Source organism: Neoarius graeffei, chromosome 13, assembly GCF_027579695.1.
Source record: "Neoarius graeffei isolate fNeoGra1 chromosome 13, fNeoGra1.pri, whole genome shotgun sequence".
In the NCBI taxonomy this organism is placed as follows: Eukaryota; Metazoa; Chordata; class Actinopteri; order Siluriformes; family Ariidae; genus Neoarius; species Neoarius graeffei.
The window spans coordinates 51732514-51747669 of NC_083581.1; the positions used below are offsets into that span (position 1 = coordinate 51732514).

The following is a 15156-nucleotide window of genomic DNA, read 5'->3' on the forward strand; positions in this document are numbered from 1 at the left end:
AGCTTCCTGCAAACGATGAGTCTCTTTCTCACGCGTGTGTCATTCTGTCTGGCGCTCTCATACACAGACACTCCGTCCCCGCTGAGTGACAGTAAATCCAGTCACACCCCGTCACCCCATGCTGCCAACGGCGTGCATCGTCAGCGCAGCTCCTCCCACTGTGAGAGGAGCAAAGAGAACCAGCACACCAACCGCACACTCCATGACGACAGAGACTGGGTCACCATGGAAACAGGTATGGGAGTGCATCCCCCTCTTTACATCTACTGCTGCACATGAAATACTTCTGTAATGAACGAAAGCTGTTAAAGCTTGGATATTTCTCATTTATGATTTTGTTTATTTTTTTGTGGGGGGGTTTGGCGGCAGAACGTGACAAGAGGAGAGAAAAGAAGCAGAGGGACTTCTGCATCAAGCCAAAGAAGAAGAAAAAGAAGAAAAAGAGGTCCAAGTCCGGTAAGACGAATGGACATGTGGCTTAATCTCTCTACTGTGTTCAAGTGCTTTTCTGCTGTACAGGCCTGTTGAACACACACACCTGAGTCGTACTGCTGTCTCTGTGATGATCTCGTTTTGTTTATGTAATTTTGTTGAAGGTTTTCAACCTGATGCATGTCAGGGGTTGTGCCTTTACACCGATAGCATATTTCATCACTAGACTGCACCAATACATACTATAAACTATTCATATACCATTCCTCGTACATACATGTCAACCTTTGGTCAATCGAACCTGTATAACCAACCTCCAAAATCCGTATTTCCCTTATAAAATCCGTATAAGATGCAAATTAAAAGAATTTACCTAAAATTTGAATGATAATTAACAATGATATATCCCAGTTACTTTTTTATTCAATATTAATAACAATAAACCTTCAGAATGAATACAAAGCTCCAATGTTCGACAAAAACACAAAGTGTCACTCTAATGTTCTGAATTGTACTCCATGACAGCTTTTTTAGCAGTCTGCACCAATACCTCACTAGGCTGCATGTCACAGCAAGTGTCTGTGTTGATCTTGCCGGAGTGCCCATTCAGAATCTTTTCAGTCGCTAGTGAAAGTCGCTCAGGTGGAAATACGCTTTTCAAACAAAATGTTACTTCCCGGTTGGCGGGATTCTCGCAGTGCGGTGTGCGCATGATCAAAAGTGGAACGAAGTCTCGCTACCACAAGATAACGCGCGATTTCATAAGACTCTTTACTGGCTGTTTGTGCTTTCTGTGGTGTACGGTACGTTTGTAAATGTTATGCGCTCTTTTTTTTATCATCGTGGGAATTGATTATAGCTCTAAATAAATATTGAAGTTTTTTTTTAAAGAATCCATATAACTTTATTTGTACGCCCGTATACTACGTTTATTGAATCAAATCCGTATAAAATACGGACATTCCGTATAGGTTGACATGTATGCTCGTAGTAGTAATCAAAATAATAGGCTGTAGGATTGATCAGCCGCACTATTAGAGAGGCACGGTATCCGTTGCCAGTAGCTGTCAGTTAGCATTAGCCATATACAGGTATTTGGAAATTCAGAGTAAGCAGTTTGCCATTCAGGTGCCTTGTGAAAATATTCATGGTCACATACTGCAAACTACATACCGCTTTTACGTCAACTGGCTGCAGGACTCGAGGCAGGTTTTCTCTTTCCCTGTTTGATTTGTTTTCTTGCTCTTCATTGATGTTTGTCACCTACTTCACGATCATAAGTTGTAATGACTGCAATCCATGCTGTTTGTTTCTCAGCAGCACTGAGCTCCAGAGCACTATAGTATAGGAATGCCTCATCCTGCTAGCTTGTCGAAATTGGGCAATGTTACACGAGGATAACTGGCAGCCAGCCGCTGTGACCGTAGCGCTAAGGCGGCCGCTTGTCTCCTGAAGATACGTTGACGTTAATACGTTTTAATTTTAAAACGCATCACTTATGCTACGTTTACGCCTGGTTTTCCAGCCCCTAAAACGGAGACTTTTGGAAACACCGCTGTTCTCATTTTAGTTTGAAAACTCCAGGGTAGCGTTTTAGTGTTAGACAGGAGAAAACGGAGATGTCTGGAAACAATGATTCGGACACCCATGCTTACTTCCTGATTGGGTCTCGTCAGTCATGATGGATGTATCCTTCCCTGATTTCGTCAGGCTGTCACGTTACCCTCTTCCAGAAGGAAACAAATGGCGTCTGCTGTTTATACCAGCACGCACATGCCCAGTATGCAGTGGTGCTTGAAAGTTTGTGAACCCTTTAGAGTTTTCGATATTTCTGTATAATTATGACCTAAAACATCATCAGATTTTCACACAAGTCCTAAAAGTAGATAAAGAGAACCCAGTTAAACAAATGAGACAAAAATATTCTACTTGTTTATTTATTGAGGAAAATGATCCAATATTACACATCTGTGAGTGGCAAAAGTATGTGAACCTTTGCTTTCAGTATCTGGTGTGACCCCTTTGTGCAGCAATAACTGTAACTAAACGTTTGCGGTAACTGTTGATCAGTCCTTCACACCGGCTTGGAGGGATTTTAGCCCATTCCTCCGTACAGAACAGCTTCAACTCTAGGATGTTGGTGGGTTTCCTCACATGAACTGCTCGCTTCAGGTCCTTCCACAACATTTCCATTGGATTAAGGTCAGGACTTTGACTTGGCCATTCCAAAACATTAACTTTTATTCTTCTTTAATCATTCTTTGGTAGAACGACTTGTGTGCTTAGGGTCGTTGTCTTGCTGCATGACTCACCTTCTCTTGAGATTCAGTTCATGGACAGATGTCCTGACATTTTCCTTTAGAATTCACTGGTATAATATAGAATTCATTGTTCCATCAGAATAAGGTTCTTATGCTGGAATGCAGTGTTTTCCTTTCTCCAAACAGAACGCTTCTCATTTAAACAAAGTTCTATTTCAGTCTCATCCGTCCACAAAACATTTTTCCAATAGCCTTCTGGCTTGTCCACGTGATCTTTAGCAAACTGCAGATGAGCAGCAATGTTCTTTTTGGAGAGCAGTGGCTTTCTCCTTGCAACCCTGCCATGCACACCATTGTTGTTCAGTGTTCTCCTGATGGTGGACTCATGAACATTTAACATTAGCCAATGTGAGAGAGGCCTTCAGTTGCTTAGAAGTTACCCTGGAGTCCTTTGTGACCTCGCCGACTATTACACGCCGTGCTCTCGGAGTGATCTTTGTTGGTCGCCCACTCCTGGGGAGGGTAACAATGGTCTTGAATTTCTTCCATTTGTACACAATCTGTCTGACTGTGGATTGGTGGAGTCCAAACTCTTTAGAGATGGTTTTGTAACCTTTTCCAGCCTGATGAGCATCAACAACGCTTTTTCTGAGCTCCTCAGAAATCTAATTTGTTCGTGCCTTGATACACTTCCACAAACATGTGTTGTGAAGATCAGACTTTGATAGATCCCTGTTCTTTAAATAAAACAGGGTGCCCACTCACACCTGATTGTCATCCCATTGATTGAAAACACCTGACTTTTAATTTCACCTTCAAATGAACTGCTAATCCTAGAGGTTCACATACTTTTGCCACTCACAGATATGTAATATTGGATCATTTTCCTCAATAAATAAATAACCAAGTATAATATTTGTCTCATTTGTTTAACTGGGTTCTCTTTATCTACTTTTAGGACTTGTGTGAAAATCTGATGATGTTTTAGGTCATATTTATGCAGAAATATAGAAAATTCTAAAGGGTTCACAAACTTTCAAGCACCACTGTCTGTGAATGGTCATGAGATGTGTGTTTTCAGGCGTGTTAGTGTGGACGGAGGTTATTTCTGATACGGAGCTAAAATGCTCATCTGGACGGAGATCGTTTTCATCTTAAAACTAAAACATGTTGGTGTGGATGTAACCTTGGTCTACTCCTTGATGAATTCATGGCTGAAATAATAATGAGGTTATAGAAATAACCGGAGTTAGATATTTTTTTAAAAATTAGCCTCCTGATAAATCCTTCGCTCTATACCCGTCACCCACAGACAGACAGCAGGAAGTCAGTGTTTTCACTCATTTAATGTTGTGCTTGAACAATACAACTTGATTATGAATTCCATCACATTTATTTATTGATGGATTTGCATTGGTGGCAAGCTAGTACTGCTACCATTCTACCATGCCAGGTACCATCCTGAACCCAAAATTTTGGTACTGAACCAACCCCTACTTGGACGCTGCCGTGTGTGTGTGTGTGTGTGTGTGTGTGTGTGAGAGAGAGTGTGTGTGTGTGTGTGTGTGTCTTGTATGTCCTAACGCTGTCTGGCATCTGCTCTCCCTTCCTCTGACAGACTCTCTCGGCAGTGATAAGAGCAATGGCTTTAGCTTGTACCCCTGCAATCCAAAACTGCCCCTCAAATTGCCCCTCTCCCACAAACACCGCTCCTACGCCGCACACTTCCCTGAACCAGAGCTCGATGATGGTGGGTATCAAACACAGGGACCCTTTTTCAACCAGGCTTTCTCTCTGCTTCCTAGTCTGCTTTTAGTCTCAGCTTTGATCTTTCCTTTGGTCAGTTGTGGCTTTTCTCTGTGTGTCTCCCCCTCCCCAAACAGTGGGTGTGTGGTCAGGCAATTTGTTTTCCAACCTTTTTCTTCATCTCTGGTTTTCTGTGCTGCAGGTGAAGACAGTGGCAGTGACTGGTCAACAGACAGCCCTCTGTGGAGCGAGGAGGAGTCGGAGACGGGGCTCGATCTGAACACGCCTTTCTCTGAGCAGGGGGTGGAGACGGTGGGTCATGACTCAGAGATAGTGCGCTGTGTGTGCGAGGTGCAGGAGGAGAACGACTTCATGATCCAGGTGGGCTTGCTTTGCCCAAAACAAAGCGATATTCTCGATTAGAGGCAACTTTGTACACACAGGAGAGAGTCTGAAATGGCTTGTTGTCAGGATTGAGGTGTAGATTTCCTGGAAGGCAGGCAGAAACGTGGCCTCTTCCTTCCTCCTCCTCCTCCTTCCTTCCCTTTTCAGAAGAGTCCCATCAGGCCCTTTTTTAGGGCTCCGCCCATAGGTGGTTGGCACGTTATGTTTTAGGATTATCTGCGTGTCTGTCCATCTCAAGAATGAGCGGTTGAATATTTTGTAGACCGTATATAGAATTGGCACGTAACGAAATATCATGCAGCAATAAATTGCGATACAAATTGATGACGATTCGAATCTATGAAATAAGTGAATTATCAGGCTACGTCATTTTAGTTTTTCCTAGCTGTAATTGCGTTGTTTAGACAGCAGAGGGTGTACAATACCAGGAATACATGTGACTTGCACCAAGGTGGAAGTAACTCAGCTCTAATGCTATGAAAACACGCACACAAAACAGATCTAAAATGGGAAAGAGCTGTTGTGTGATTGACTGTACAAACAGAATGAACAAGAAAATGGAGCTCTCGTTCTACAGACAGCTGAACGCTAACGAGAGGAGCAAATGGAGGTAGTAAAAATGTTCATAGGTTTTTTAAGAAAAGGTCTATTTTGTTAACTTTTATTCAATTTTTAATCAAAGGGTTATTTTAGTTAATAGGCTAATGTTTTATGCCAACTTTTACAAACGTGGGTAAATGTTGATTTATGAAGAAAATGAAACAAAAGGTGTTTTGGTGTTTTTGTTTAAGCCTTTGTCACATGTACATGAGCGCACAATGAAATTCTTGCTTTGCATTTAACCCATCTGGGGATGTGAGCACACGCCATACCCAGAGCAGTAGGCAGCTGTGCTGCAGCGCCCAGGGTGCAGTAGGGGGTTAGGTGCCTTGCTCCATGACATTTAAGCCATTCCTTTTTATTTTTTTATTCATAAACGTCGCCGATTAAACGGCAGGGAATCTATCAACAGAGCAATAAGCTCCAATACCTGAGGTCCCGCAAAATTCCAAAAATTTAAATAGTCCAATAAAAATAAATAAAGCAACAATAAATAAAACGTATTAGGAAAAAAAAAAACCTAGAAGTATACAGACTAAAAGCAGCACAAACTGGTGCCAAGAGTGGAGATTGGCTGACATGCATGACATTTTACACACACAGATTTAAAAGTCTGTGGTCTGTCAATATCAAAATAAAGCCTAGTTAAATTACTTTAATATAAAAAAAGGTCCTTAAACTGTGAAAGTGATTGATTCAAATTCCTTAAATGCGGGGGTAAAATATTCCAGATTCTAGGACTCCGAATATAAAAACTGGTCTGAAAAGTTACAGTATTAGCCTTGGGTATATTTAACATAGTTCCCCTCGACAAATCTAATCGCCTAGTAAAGCTTCTAGGTACACTAAGGCTAGGCTGATACTTGCACGATTCCGTGGCATGCATTGGCACGACTCGAGTCGTGCCAGTGCGCAAACTAGTCGTAAACTGGCGTGAAGTGTGCGTAAACCCGTCGTGACTGCGTGCCATGTCGGGACGAGAATTTTGAAATGTTCAAAATTTTGGTCACGACAAAATTTCGCGACCGGGTCATGAACTATGCGCAAACTGTTCGTGAACTCGTCGGGACGATGCGGGAGGATGCGTGCCAGTGCGTGGAAGTGCGCGCCATGCCACGACTGTCACGAACTGCCACGAATAGTTCACGAACAGCTCACGTCGAGTTCACGAGTAGTTCACGACATGTTCACGAATTGGTGCGCGTCGCAGCGTGGCCGTGCCTTCCCACTGACACGGTCACGCATTGATGGCACAAGCAGTTCACGACTAGTTTACGCACTTCACGAACAGTTTGCGCATGGCACGAGCAGTTCACAATGAGTTCACGAGCAGTTCACGACTACTGCGCGACAGTGGCGCTCATGTTGGTGCGGGGGTATATATAGGGCTTCCCGGACACTTCTCGCCATTCGCAATTTTTTTTTCTTGCTTTTTTCTTTAATGTCTTTTATTTTCTATTCCTTCATGACTTTTTTGGGGGGGGGGGGGGGGGGGGAGTTTCGTTTCTTTTATTTCAAAAATGGAACAACTGTGGATGCAGCTCATGAAGCTACTACCATTCTTTCTTGCCAAGGGACAGCACCAGCAGGGGACATGTAGTAATGTGACAGGTAGTCTCGCTGATCCTTTGCATCCTTCTGGGTATGATGGCCGGTTAGAGGCAGCAGCCCCTGCAGGTGTCGGTCAGTCCTCCATCCACCAGGGATCAGATCATGCGTGTCCGGATCTTCGTGGTCCACTTCTGAAATTGCGTGTGGGTATCTGATGAGGATGAGGTTGTGCATGACACAGGCGTGCCCAAGTCGGCACGACACCATCCGAATTGCGCAAACTCGTCGTGCCAATGCGGGAAGTGCGTAAACTATGCGCAAACTATGCGTGAACTCGTCGTGCCAGTTCGTGAATGTGGACGGGCACGCATTCGTGAACTCGTCATGAACAGTGCAGGAGCCCCCCAGTTCGTGCCCCAAAATGGCATGACTTGCCACGACAAAATCGTGGCCAAAAGTCGTGCAAGTGTCAGCCTAGGGTAATAGAAATATTTTGGTCTGTTGACATAGATTTAAAAAGATAAACAAGATCCAGGTACTCCTGCCAGTAACACAAAGGAAGGAGTCCTAGCTTTAACAATCTGTCCTTGTAGTTAACGTCTGATCAAAACGAAAAAGATAAAATATACTTAGTTGCGCGTCTCTGGATTCTCTCAACTGAGTAGAGCAGGATAACTGATTGCGGAGCTGATTCCTGCTGGTCCAGGGAATCAAACCGGTGACCTTTTGCACCGGCCTTTTGGTCCCAAAGCTGTTCTCTGGCCTGCCTTTTTTGTGTGTGTGTGTGTGTGTGTGTGTGTGTGTGTGTGTGTAAAAAGATTTTCTTCATTTTAATTTAAAAAAATATTGTGAATTGGGTGATTTGTTATATGCCTAATATAGAATTATCACTGTAACAGTCAGCTGAACTCTGTGATTTTGGAATTGATCCAAGCAAGGTCAAAGTCAAATGTCTCTGAAATAGTTTTTCTTCAATAGCTTCCTTCCTGTTTTGTCAAGCAGAGATTATACTTGCACAGTCATGTTCAGGAACTCCAGCTCCATTTTTCTGGCCATCTATGATGTATTACCATTGGTTCGTCAATCTATTGGTAGGAAAATTTTGTTACTGGAATATCTCAAAAATTAGTGGTTAAATGTAGGATTTGTAAGGACTCATTCTCGTCTTTACTAGATGAACTGATTTAAAATTTGGTATTAATCTGAACATGGTCATGGTATATTTTAAGAGTATTTGAGGCAGACAAATTAGCAATACTTGGAAGTCTCCACTACCAGCATGTTGGAATTGTTTCCATTGAGTTGTAGTTCTGATTACTTGAACAGTCAGCTCAGGAGGGTAAGTGAGAAAAATCACCAGCTGGAGGACAGTGTGATGTTTATATTTAAAAAAAAGTCGTTATTAGATATTAGGAGATTTATGATGTCGTATCCGCTATTTTGACATGGAACAAGTAGTCTCTTCCTCACAGTAAATATGCGAAGTATAATTAGACTGATTGATTTTTAATCCTCATGTTTGTCTTAAAATAAATCTAGATAATAATGATGTATCTAAATCTTGGTTAGCTTGCTGATTATCTAGCATAATCGGAAGGCATAGGCAGAGATATAGTTATGGTTCTAGTAAGCATGCTTTCTTCAGCATCCTTTTTCATTGACACAGGAAACACTCCAGACAGCAGTTTTCCGTAGAGGGGGGAAAAGCCTCGATATCTGTGCCTGTAGTATATGTTTCTTATTCTGGCATTGCATTTTACAAACAACACACATTGCAACTAGAACCGTACAAAAAAAACTGATTCCCATGTTCACATGAGAGGTTTGTAAATGTTAATCTGTAAATGTAAGGAACTGGCTGGTTCATGCAAATATTTTACTGGTTCATCTCTGGAATTTTTCTTCCTACTATAAAAAGAAATAACTGCAGCTAATGTGCATCACTTCCTAATAGATATATTGATTAGAAAAATATTTCTTCAGTATGGAGACTTCCGTAAGTGCTCTTTTCTATCTTGTGTCCCAACACTAATTGAAAGTAGGTATTGGCTGAGTTTAATCAATAACTTGTGGACAATGTTTAAAAGTATTTGACAGAGAAACGGTGCCTTCAGGGCTTTCAGTTAGTTATTGCATTCCGAGCACAAGTGTGGCATACATACAATGGTGCTTGAAAGTTTGTGAGCCCTTTAGAATTTTCTATATTTCTGCATAAATATGACCTAAAACATCATCAGATTTTCACACAAGTCCTAAAAGTAGATAAAGAGAACCCAGTTAAACAAATGAGACAAAAATATTATACTTGGTCATTTATTTATTGAGGAAAATGATCCAATATTACATACGTGAGTGGCAAAAGTATGTGAACCTCTAGGATTAGCAGTTAATTTGAAGGTGAAATTAGAGTCAGGCGTTTTCAATCAGTGGGATGGCAATCAGGTGTGAGTGGGCACCCTGTTTTATTTAAAGAACAGGGATCTATCAAAGTCTGATCTTCACAACACATGTTTGTGGAAGTGTATCATGGCACGAACAAAAGAGATTTCTGAGGACCTCAGAAAAAGCGTTGTTGATGCTCATCAGGCTGGAAAAGGTTACAAAACCATCTCTAAAGAGTTTGGACTCCACCAATCCACAGTCAGACAGATTGTGTACAAATGGAGGAAATTCAAGACCATTGTTACCCTCCCCAGGAGTGGTCGATCAACAAAGATCACTCCAAGAGCAAGGTGTGTAATAGTTGCCGAGGTCACAAAGGCAAGGCAAGTTTATTTATATAGCACATTTCATACACAATGGCAGTTCAATGTGCTTTACAGAAGTAAAAACAAAAACAGTAAACAATAGAGAAATAAAATTACATAATTTTATTTTTATTCTAAAACAATTAATTAAAAGAATTAAAAGAAAATAATAAGAATTAAACAATAGTAGAAATAAAATAATAAAATGAAGTAGAAGTTCAAATAGGAGGAGAAAAAAAAGAAACCAGCAGAATAGAATAAAGAATAAAATAGAAAAAAGTTAAAATTTAAAGTAAATTTAAAACATGCAGAGAAAGTAAAGATTATTAAAAACGTAAAGAAGACAATATTAATTATTTAACAGAAAGCATCTGAAAACAGCTTGGTCTTTAACCTAGATTTGAAGCTGCCAACAGCAGGAGCATTTTTAATGTCCTCTGGCAGTTGGTTCCATAGCTGTACTGCATAGTAGCTAAAAGCTGCTTCACCATACTTTGTTTTAACAACTGGTTTTAATAGTAAATTTTTCTGTTTTGATCTGGTAGATCTGATTGGGTTAGGCCGCTGCAACATATCAGAGAGATAATTGGGCCCTGTACCATTTAGAGATTTGTACACCAGCAGCAATGCTTTAAAGTCAATTCTGTAGCTTACTGGAAGCCAGTGAAGGGACCTTAGAATTGGAGTAATGTGCTCTGTTCTTTTTGTTCGTGTGAGAACCCTAGCCGCTGCAAAGGACCCCAGGGTAACTTCTAAGCAACTGAAGGCCTCTCTCACATTGGCTAATGTTCATGAGTCCACCATCAACAATGGTGTGCATGGCAGGGTTGCAAGGAGAAAGCCACTGCTCTCCAAACAGAACATTGCTGCTCGTCTGCAGTTTGCTAAAAAAATCATGTGGGCAAGCCAGAACGCTATTGGAAAAATGCTTTGTGGACAGATGAGACCAAAATAGAACTTTTTGGCTTAAATGAGAAGTGTTATGTTTGGAGAAAGGAAAACACTGCATTCCAGCATAAGAACCTTATCCCATCTGTGAAACATGGTGGTGGTAGTATCATGGTTTGGGCCTGTTTTGCTGCATCTGGGCCAGGACAGCTTGCCATCGTTGATGGAACAATGAATTCTGAATTGTACCAGCGAATTCTAAAGGAAAATGTCTGGACATCTGTCCATGAACTGAATCTCAAGAGAAGGTGAGTCATGCAGCAAGACAACGACCCTAAGCACACAAGTCGTTCTACCAAAGAATGGTTAAAGAAGAATAAAGTGAATGTGTTGGAATGGCCAAGTCAAAGTCCTGACCTTAATCCAATCGAAATGTTATGGAAGGACCTGAAGCGAGCAGTTCATGTGAGGAAACCCACTAACATCCCAGAGTTGAAGCTGTTCTGTACGGAGGAATGGGCTAAAATTCCTCCAAGCCGGTGTGCAGGACTGATCAACAGTTACCGCAAACGTTTAGTTGCAGTTATTGCTGCACAAGGGGGTCACACCAGATACTGAAAGCAAAGGTTCACATACTTTTGCCACTCACAGATATGTAATATTGGATCATTTTTCTCAATAAATAAATGACCAGGTATAATATTTTTGTCTCATTTGTTTAACTGGGTTCTCTTTATCTACTTTTAGGGCTTGTGTGAAAATCTGATGATGTTTTAGGTCATAATTATACAGAAATATCGAAAACTCTAAAGGGTTCACAAACTTTCAAGCACCACTGTATTATGGGTCTGTAAACTTAATGATCAGGCAGCTATAAGCTCTACAGCGAGCAGTTATCATGAGACATAAAGCAAGGAGTTATACATACTGTGAACAGGACGTTTTGTATAATGACTTTGCGGACATCATGTTTTGTTTTTTTCCCCCTCACCCTTAGCCCTACCCCTCCGTTTTGTGTGCTCCTGCGTTGGGTAGGGGGTCATCGAGCCCTCCAGATGGCCCTTGAAACGGAGCCTTTTCGGATGTGGGCTTTGTGAACTGAGGCAGTAGAACATGCATTGCATCCATTGGAATATCGTAGTTTAATATAGGTACAAGTGAAAAAAAAATTATTTATATATCTACACACAATCAGCACTGGCATTGTGGAAACCTCTGTCCGGAATCGCTCCTTTATCTCGTTTCTTGTTTTGATTTATGCCCCTTATTTTTGAAGCCTTTGCTACTTTTTCCACCTCCTCCTTCTTTTTCTTATCTATGCCCTGTGGCTCAGAAATGACTGCATTTTTATATCGTACAACCTCAAATCAGAAAAAAGTTGGGACAATACGGAAAGTGCTAATTTTAAAAAAAAGAAAGTGGTGATTTCTCGGTTTAATTTGACTTGTATTTCATTCCGGACAGTATGAACCCAAGATATTTTATATCTTGTCTGGTCAACTTCATATCATTTTGTTAATATGCATCCATTCCTGCATTTCAGGCTTGCAACACATTCTAAAAAATGTTGGGATGGGACAGTTTAGGTCTAGTAATGAAGTAAAGTAATCTAATGTTATTTGCAAGACGTGATTGTAATTGTGATTTGGCACAAAATCAGTATTGAAAGGTCAATACTGTATCAGAAAGGTCTTGTCTTTTGAGGAGCAAAGATGGGCTTAGGATCTTCAGTTTGTCAACAAATGTGTGAAAAATAATTAAAATGTTTAAAAACAATGCTCCTCAAAGAAAGACATGAAGGGATTTGGATATTTCACCCACTGTGGTGCATAACGTCTTTCAACGATTGAAGGAAGATCTGGAGGAATTTTGGTGCATAAAGGGCAAGGGCGCAAGCCTAAGGTGGGGTTTACATTAGACCGTATCAGGGGATCATCAGATTAACGTTTTTAAAAACGATTAGTGTGCACACAGCAACACCAATACACGATTCGCGTGCACACAGCAACGCCAATACACGGATACGCTAATCACATGACTAATTCGGCACGCAAGTTGAAATGTGTCAGTGAGGCTCATCGCTTCCTCCTCAGCGGCTGCGCTCCAAATCACTCCGCCCTGAACAGCGAGTGCCCTCTGGAGGGCGCGCACTCCGGCCCTGTGCAGCTCACAGAGCGCGCGAGTGTAGTGCACGAGCAGTGATTCGGGACTGAGCCGCTGTGCGCAAGTCACTTACCACTTGCAAGTGGAAGGATGGCAAGCCTAAATACCATCATAACTACACAATGGGCAGTATTTGCATCAGTATTTGCAGTATTTTCATACTTTTATACTCTTTAATGAAAGGTGATACAAGGCGGAAGTCCGTGCCGTTTTTCAGCAGTCGCGTCACATGACCAACGCCAGCGAATCAGGAAGGTGGATGTCACAGTGACGTTGTCCAATGACGACGCCAGCTAGAGCTCAGCACAGCGTATCCGCGTATTCTCAATGTTTACCCAGCACCGGATCAGACACGATCTGGATTGAATACGTGGACCCTGGCGGATTCCCGTTTCCAGGCGTTTTAATGTAAACGGACAGTGCATCCGCGAAGAAAACGAGACAGATACGGTCTAATGTAAACTTGGCCTAAGCTGAACACCCGTAATCTCCGATCCCTCAGACGGCACTGCATCAAGAGCCGTCTTTCATCTATTGCTGATACAACCACATGGGCTTGGGATTACTTTGGCAAACATTTGTCAAGCACTCCAATACAGAGTTACATCCACAAATGGCAGTTAAAGCTTGACTGTGCAAAAAGGAAGCCTTATGTTAATTGTGTTCAGAAACGCCATTGACTTCTCTGGGATGGACCATCATGTCGTGGGAACGTGTATTGTGGTCAGACGAATCAGTATTCCAGGCCTTTGGAAGAAATGGATGCTGTGTGCTCCAGACTAAAGACGAAAAGGACCATCCAGACTGTTACCAGCAACAAGTCCAAAAGCCAGGGTCTGTCATGGTATGGGGTTGTCAGTATGTGTGTCATATGACATGCATAGTGTGATATGAGACACATGGTATGTGCGTCAGCACTCTTGGCAAAAGTAACTTACACTTCTGTGATGGCAACGTTAATGCAGAAAAGTACGTTGAGATTTTGAAGCAACATATGCTGCCTTCAAGACGACATCTTTTCCAGGGAGATTTCAACAAGACGATGCAAAACCACATTCTGCACACTGTGGTTGGTAGAAGAGAGCAACTGGACTTGCTTGAAGATTCTTGAAAACGTTTCACCTCTCCTCCGAAAGGCTTCCTCAGTTCTGTCTGACTAATAGGGAAGATCAGGTATTTATCCTTTCATGGATCATCATAGAATCCGAATCAGAATGAGAGGTGAAACGTTTTCAAGAATCTTCAAGCAAGTCCAGTTGCTCTCTTCTACCAACCACAGATTACTATGTACCTGGATGACGGAGAATCTTCACAGACATGTTTCTACGCACTTTGGGATGAGATCCCTTCGACTGGTGCGGGAGTATGAGAGGACTTCAGAAAACTGGCAGACATCTTAGCCAGAGAGGATCGTTCATTTTTGTCAACCCGGAACGACCATCACCGAACAGAGGTGGGTGTCTATTGCCCCTTTTCCACCAAAGCAGTTCCAGGGCTGGTTCGGGGCCAGTGCTTAGTTTGGAACCGGGTTGTCAGTTTCCACTGACAAAGAACTGGCTCTGGGGCCAGAAAAACCGGTTCCAGGCTAGCACCAACTCTCTGCTGGGCCAGAGGAAAGAACTGCTTATGTCAGCGGGGGGGCGGAGTTGTTAAGACCAACAACAATAACAAGACCGCGAAAGATCGCCATTTTTTAAGCGACGAGAAGCAGCAGCTGTACGAATGTGAAGTCCTCCATTATTATTGTTGTTGCTGCTGCTTCTTCCGTGTTGTTTTTGCTTTGATATTCGCGCCAAGGTTTATGTAAACGTAGCGCCGTAACTGACGTATACAGCTACGTAATGACGTGGCTCCGCTTAGCACCGCGAGCTATGGAAAAGCAAACTGGTTCTCAGCTGGCTCGCAAGTTGAACGAGTTGTGAACCAGCACCAGCACTGGCCCCGAACCAGCCCTGGAACTGATTTGGTGGAAAAGGGGTATGTGACGTCTTTTATCAGCCACCTACAATGCAGCCATCAGAATTCTGATTCGGATTCTATGATGATCCATGAGAGGATAAATACCTGATCCTCCCTATTAGTCAGACAGAACTGAGGAAGCCTTTCGGATGAGAGGTGAAACATTTTCAAGAATCTTCAAGCAAGTCCAGTTGCTCTCTTCAACCAACCACAGATTACTATGTACCTGGATGACTGAGAATCTTCACGGACACATTCTGCACACGTTACAAAGGCATGACTGTGGAAGAAGAGGGTGCCTGTCCCCTCTGCCCCCAATAGAGAATGTGTGTGAATTTTGAAACAAAAAATGACAACAATCCTGTACTGTTCCACACCTTAAGACCTGTTTGCAGGAAAAATGG

At 42.2% G+C, this 15156-nt stretch overlaps 1 protein-coding gene across 3 annotated transcripts in view; it reads left to right on the forward strand.

Moving 5' to 3' along the window:
• The window catches only part of phf20b (PHD finger protein 20, b), a 68679-nt gene that overhangs the window by 35406 nt on the left and 18117 nt on the right, over nt 1-15156 (forward strand). For 2 of the 3 annotated variants that reach the window (XM_060938002.1, XM_060938003.1), the window contains exons 11-13: nt 68-235; nt 370-456; nt 4642-4820. In XM_060938002.1, the coding sequence (XP_060793985.1) occupies nt 68-235; nt 370-456; nt 4642-4820 (434 nt within the window). The remainder of the gene's footprint in view (nt 1-67; nt 236-369; nt 457-4641; nt 4821-15156) is intronic. The other variant, XM_060938004.1, reaches the window with a different exon arrangement.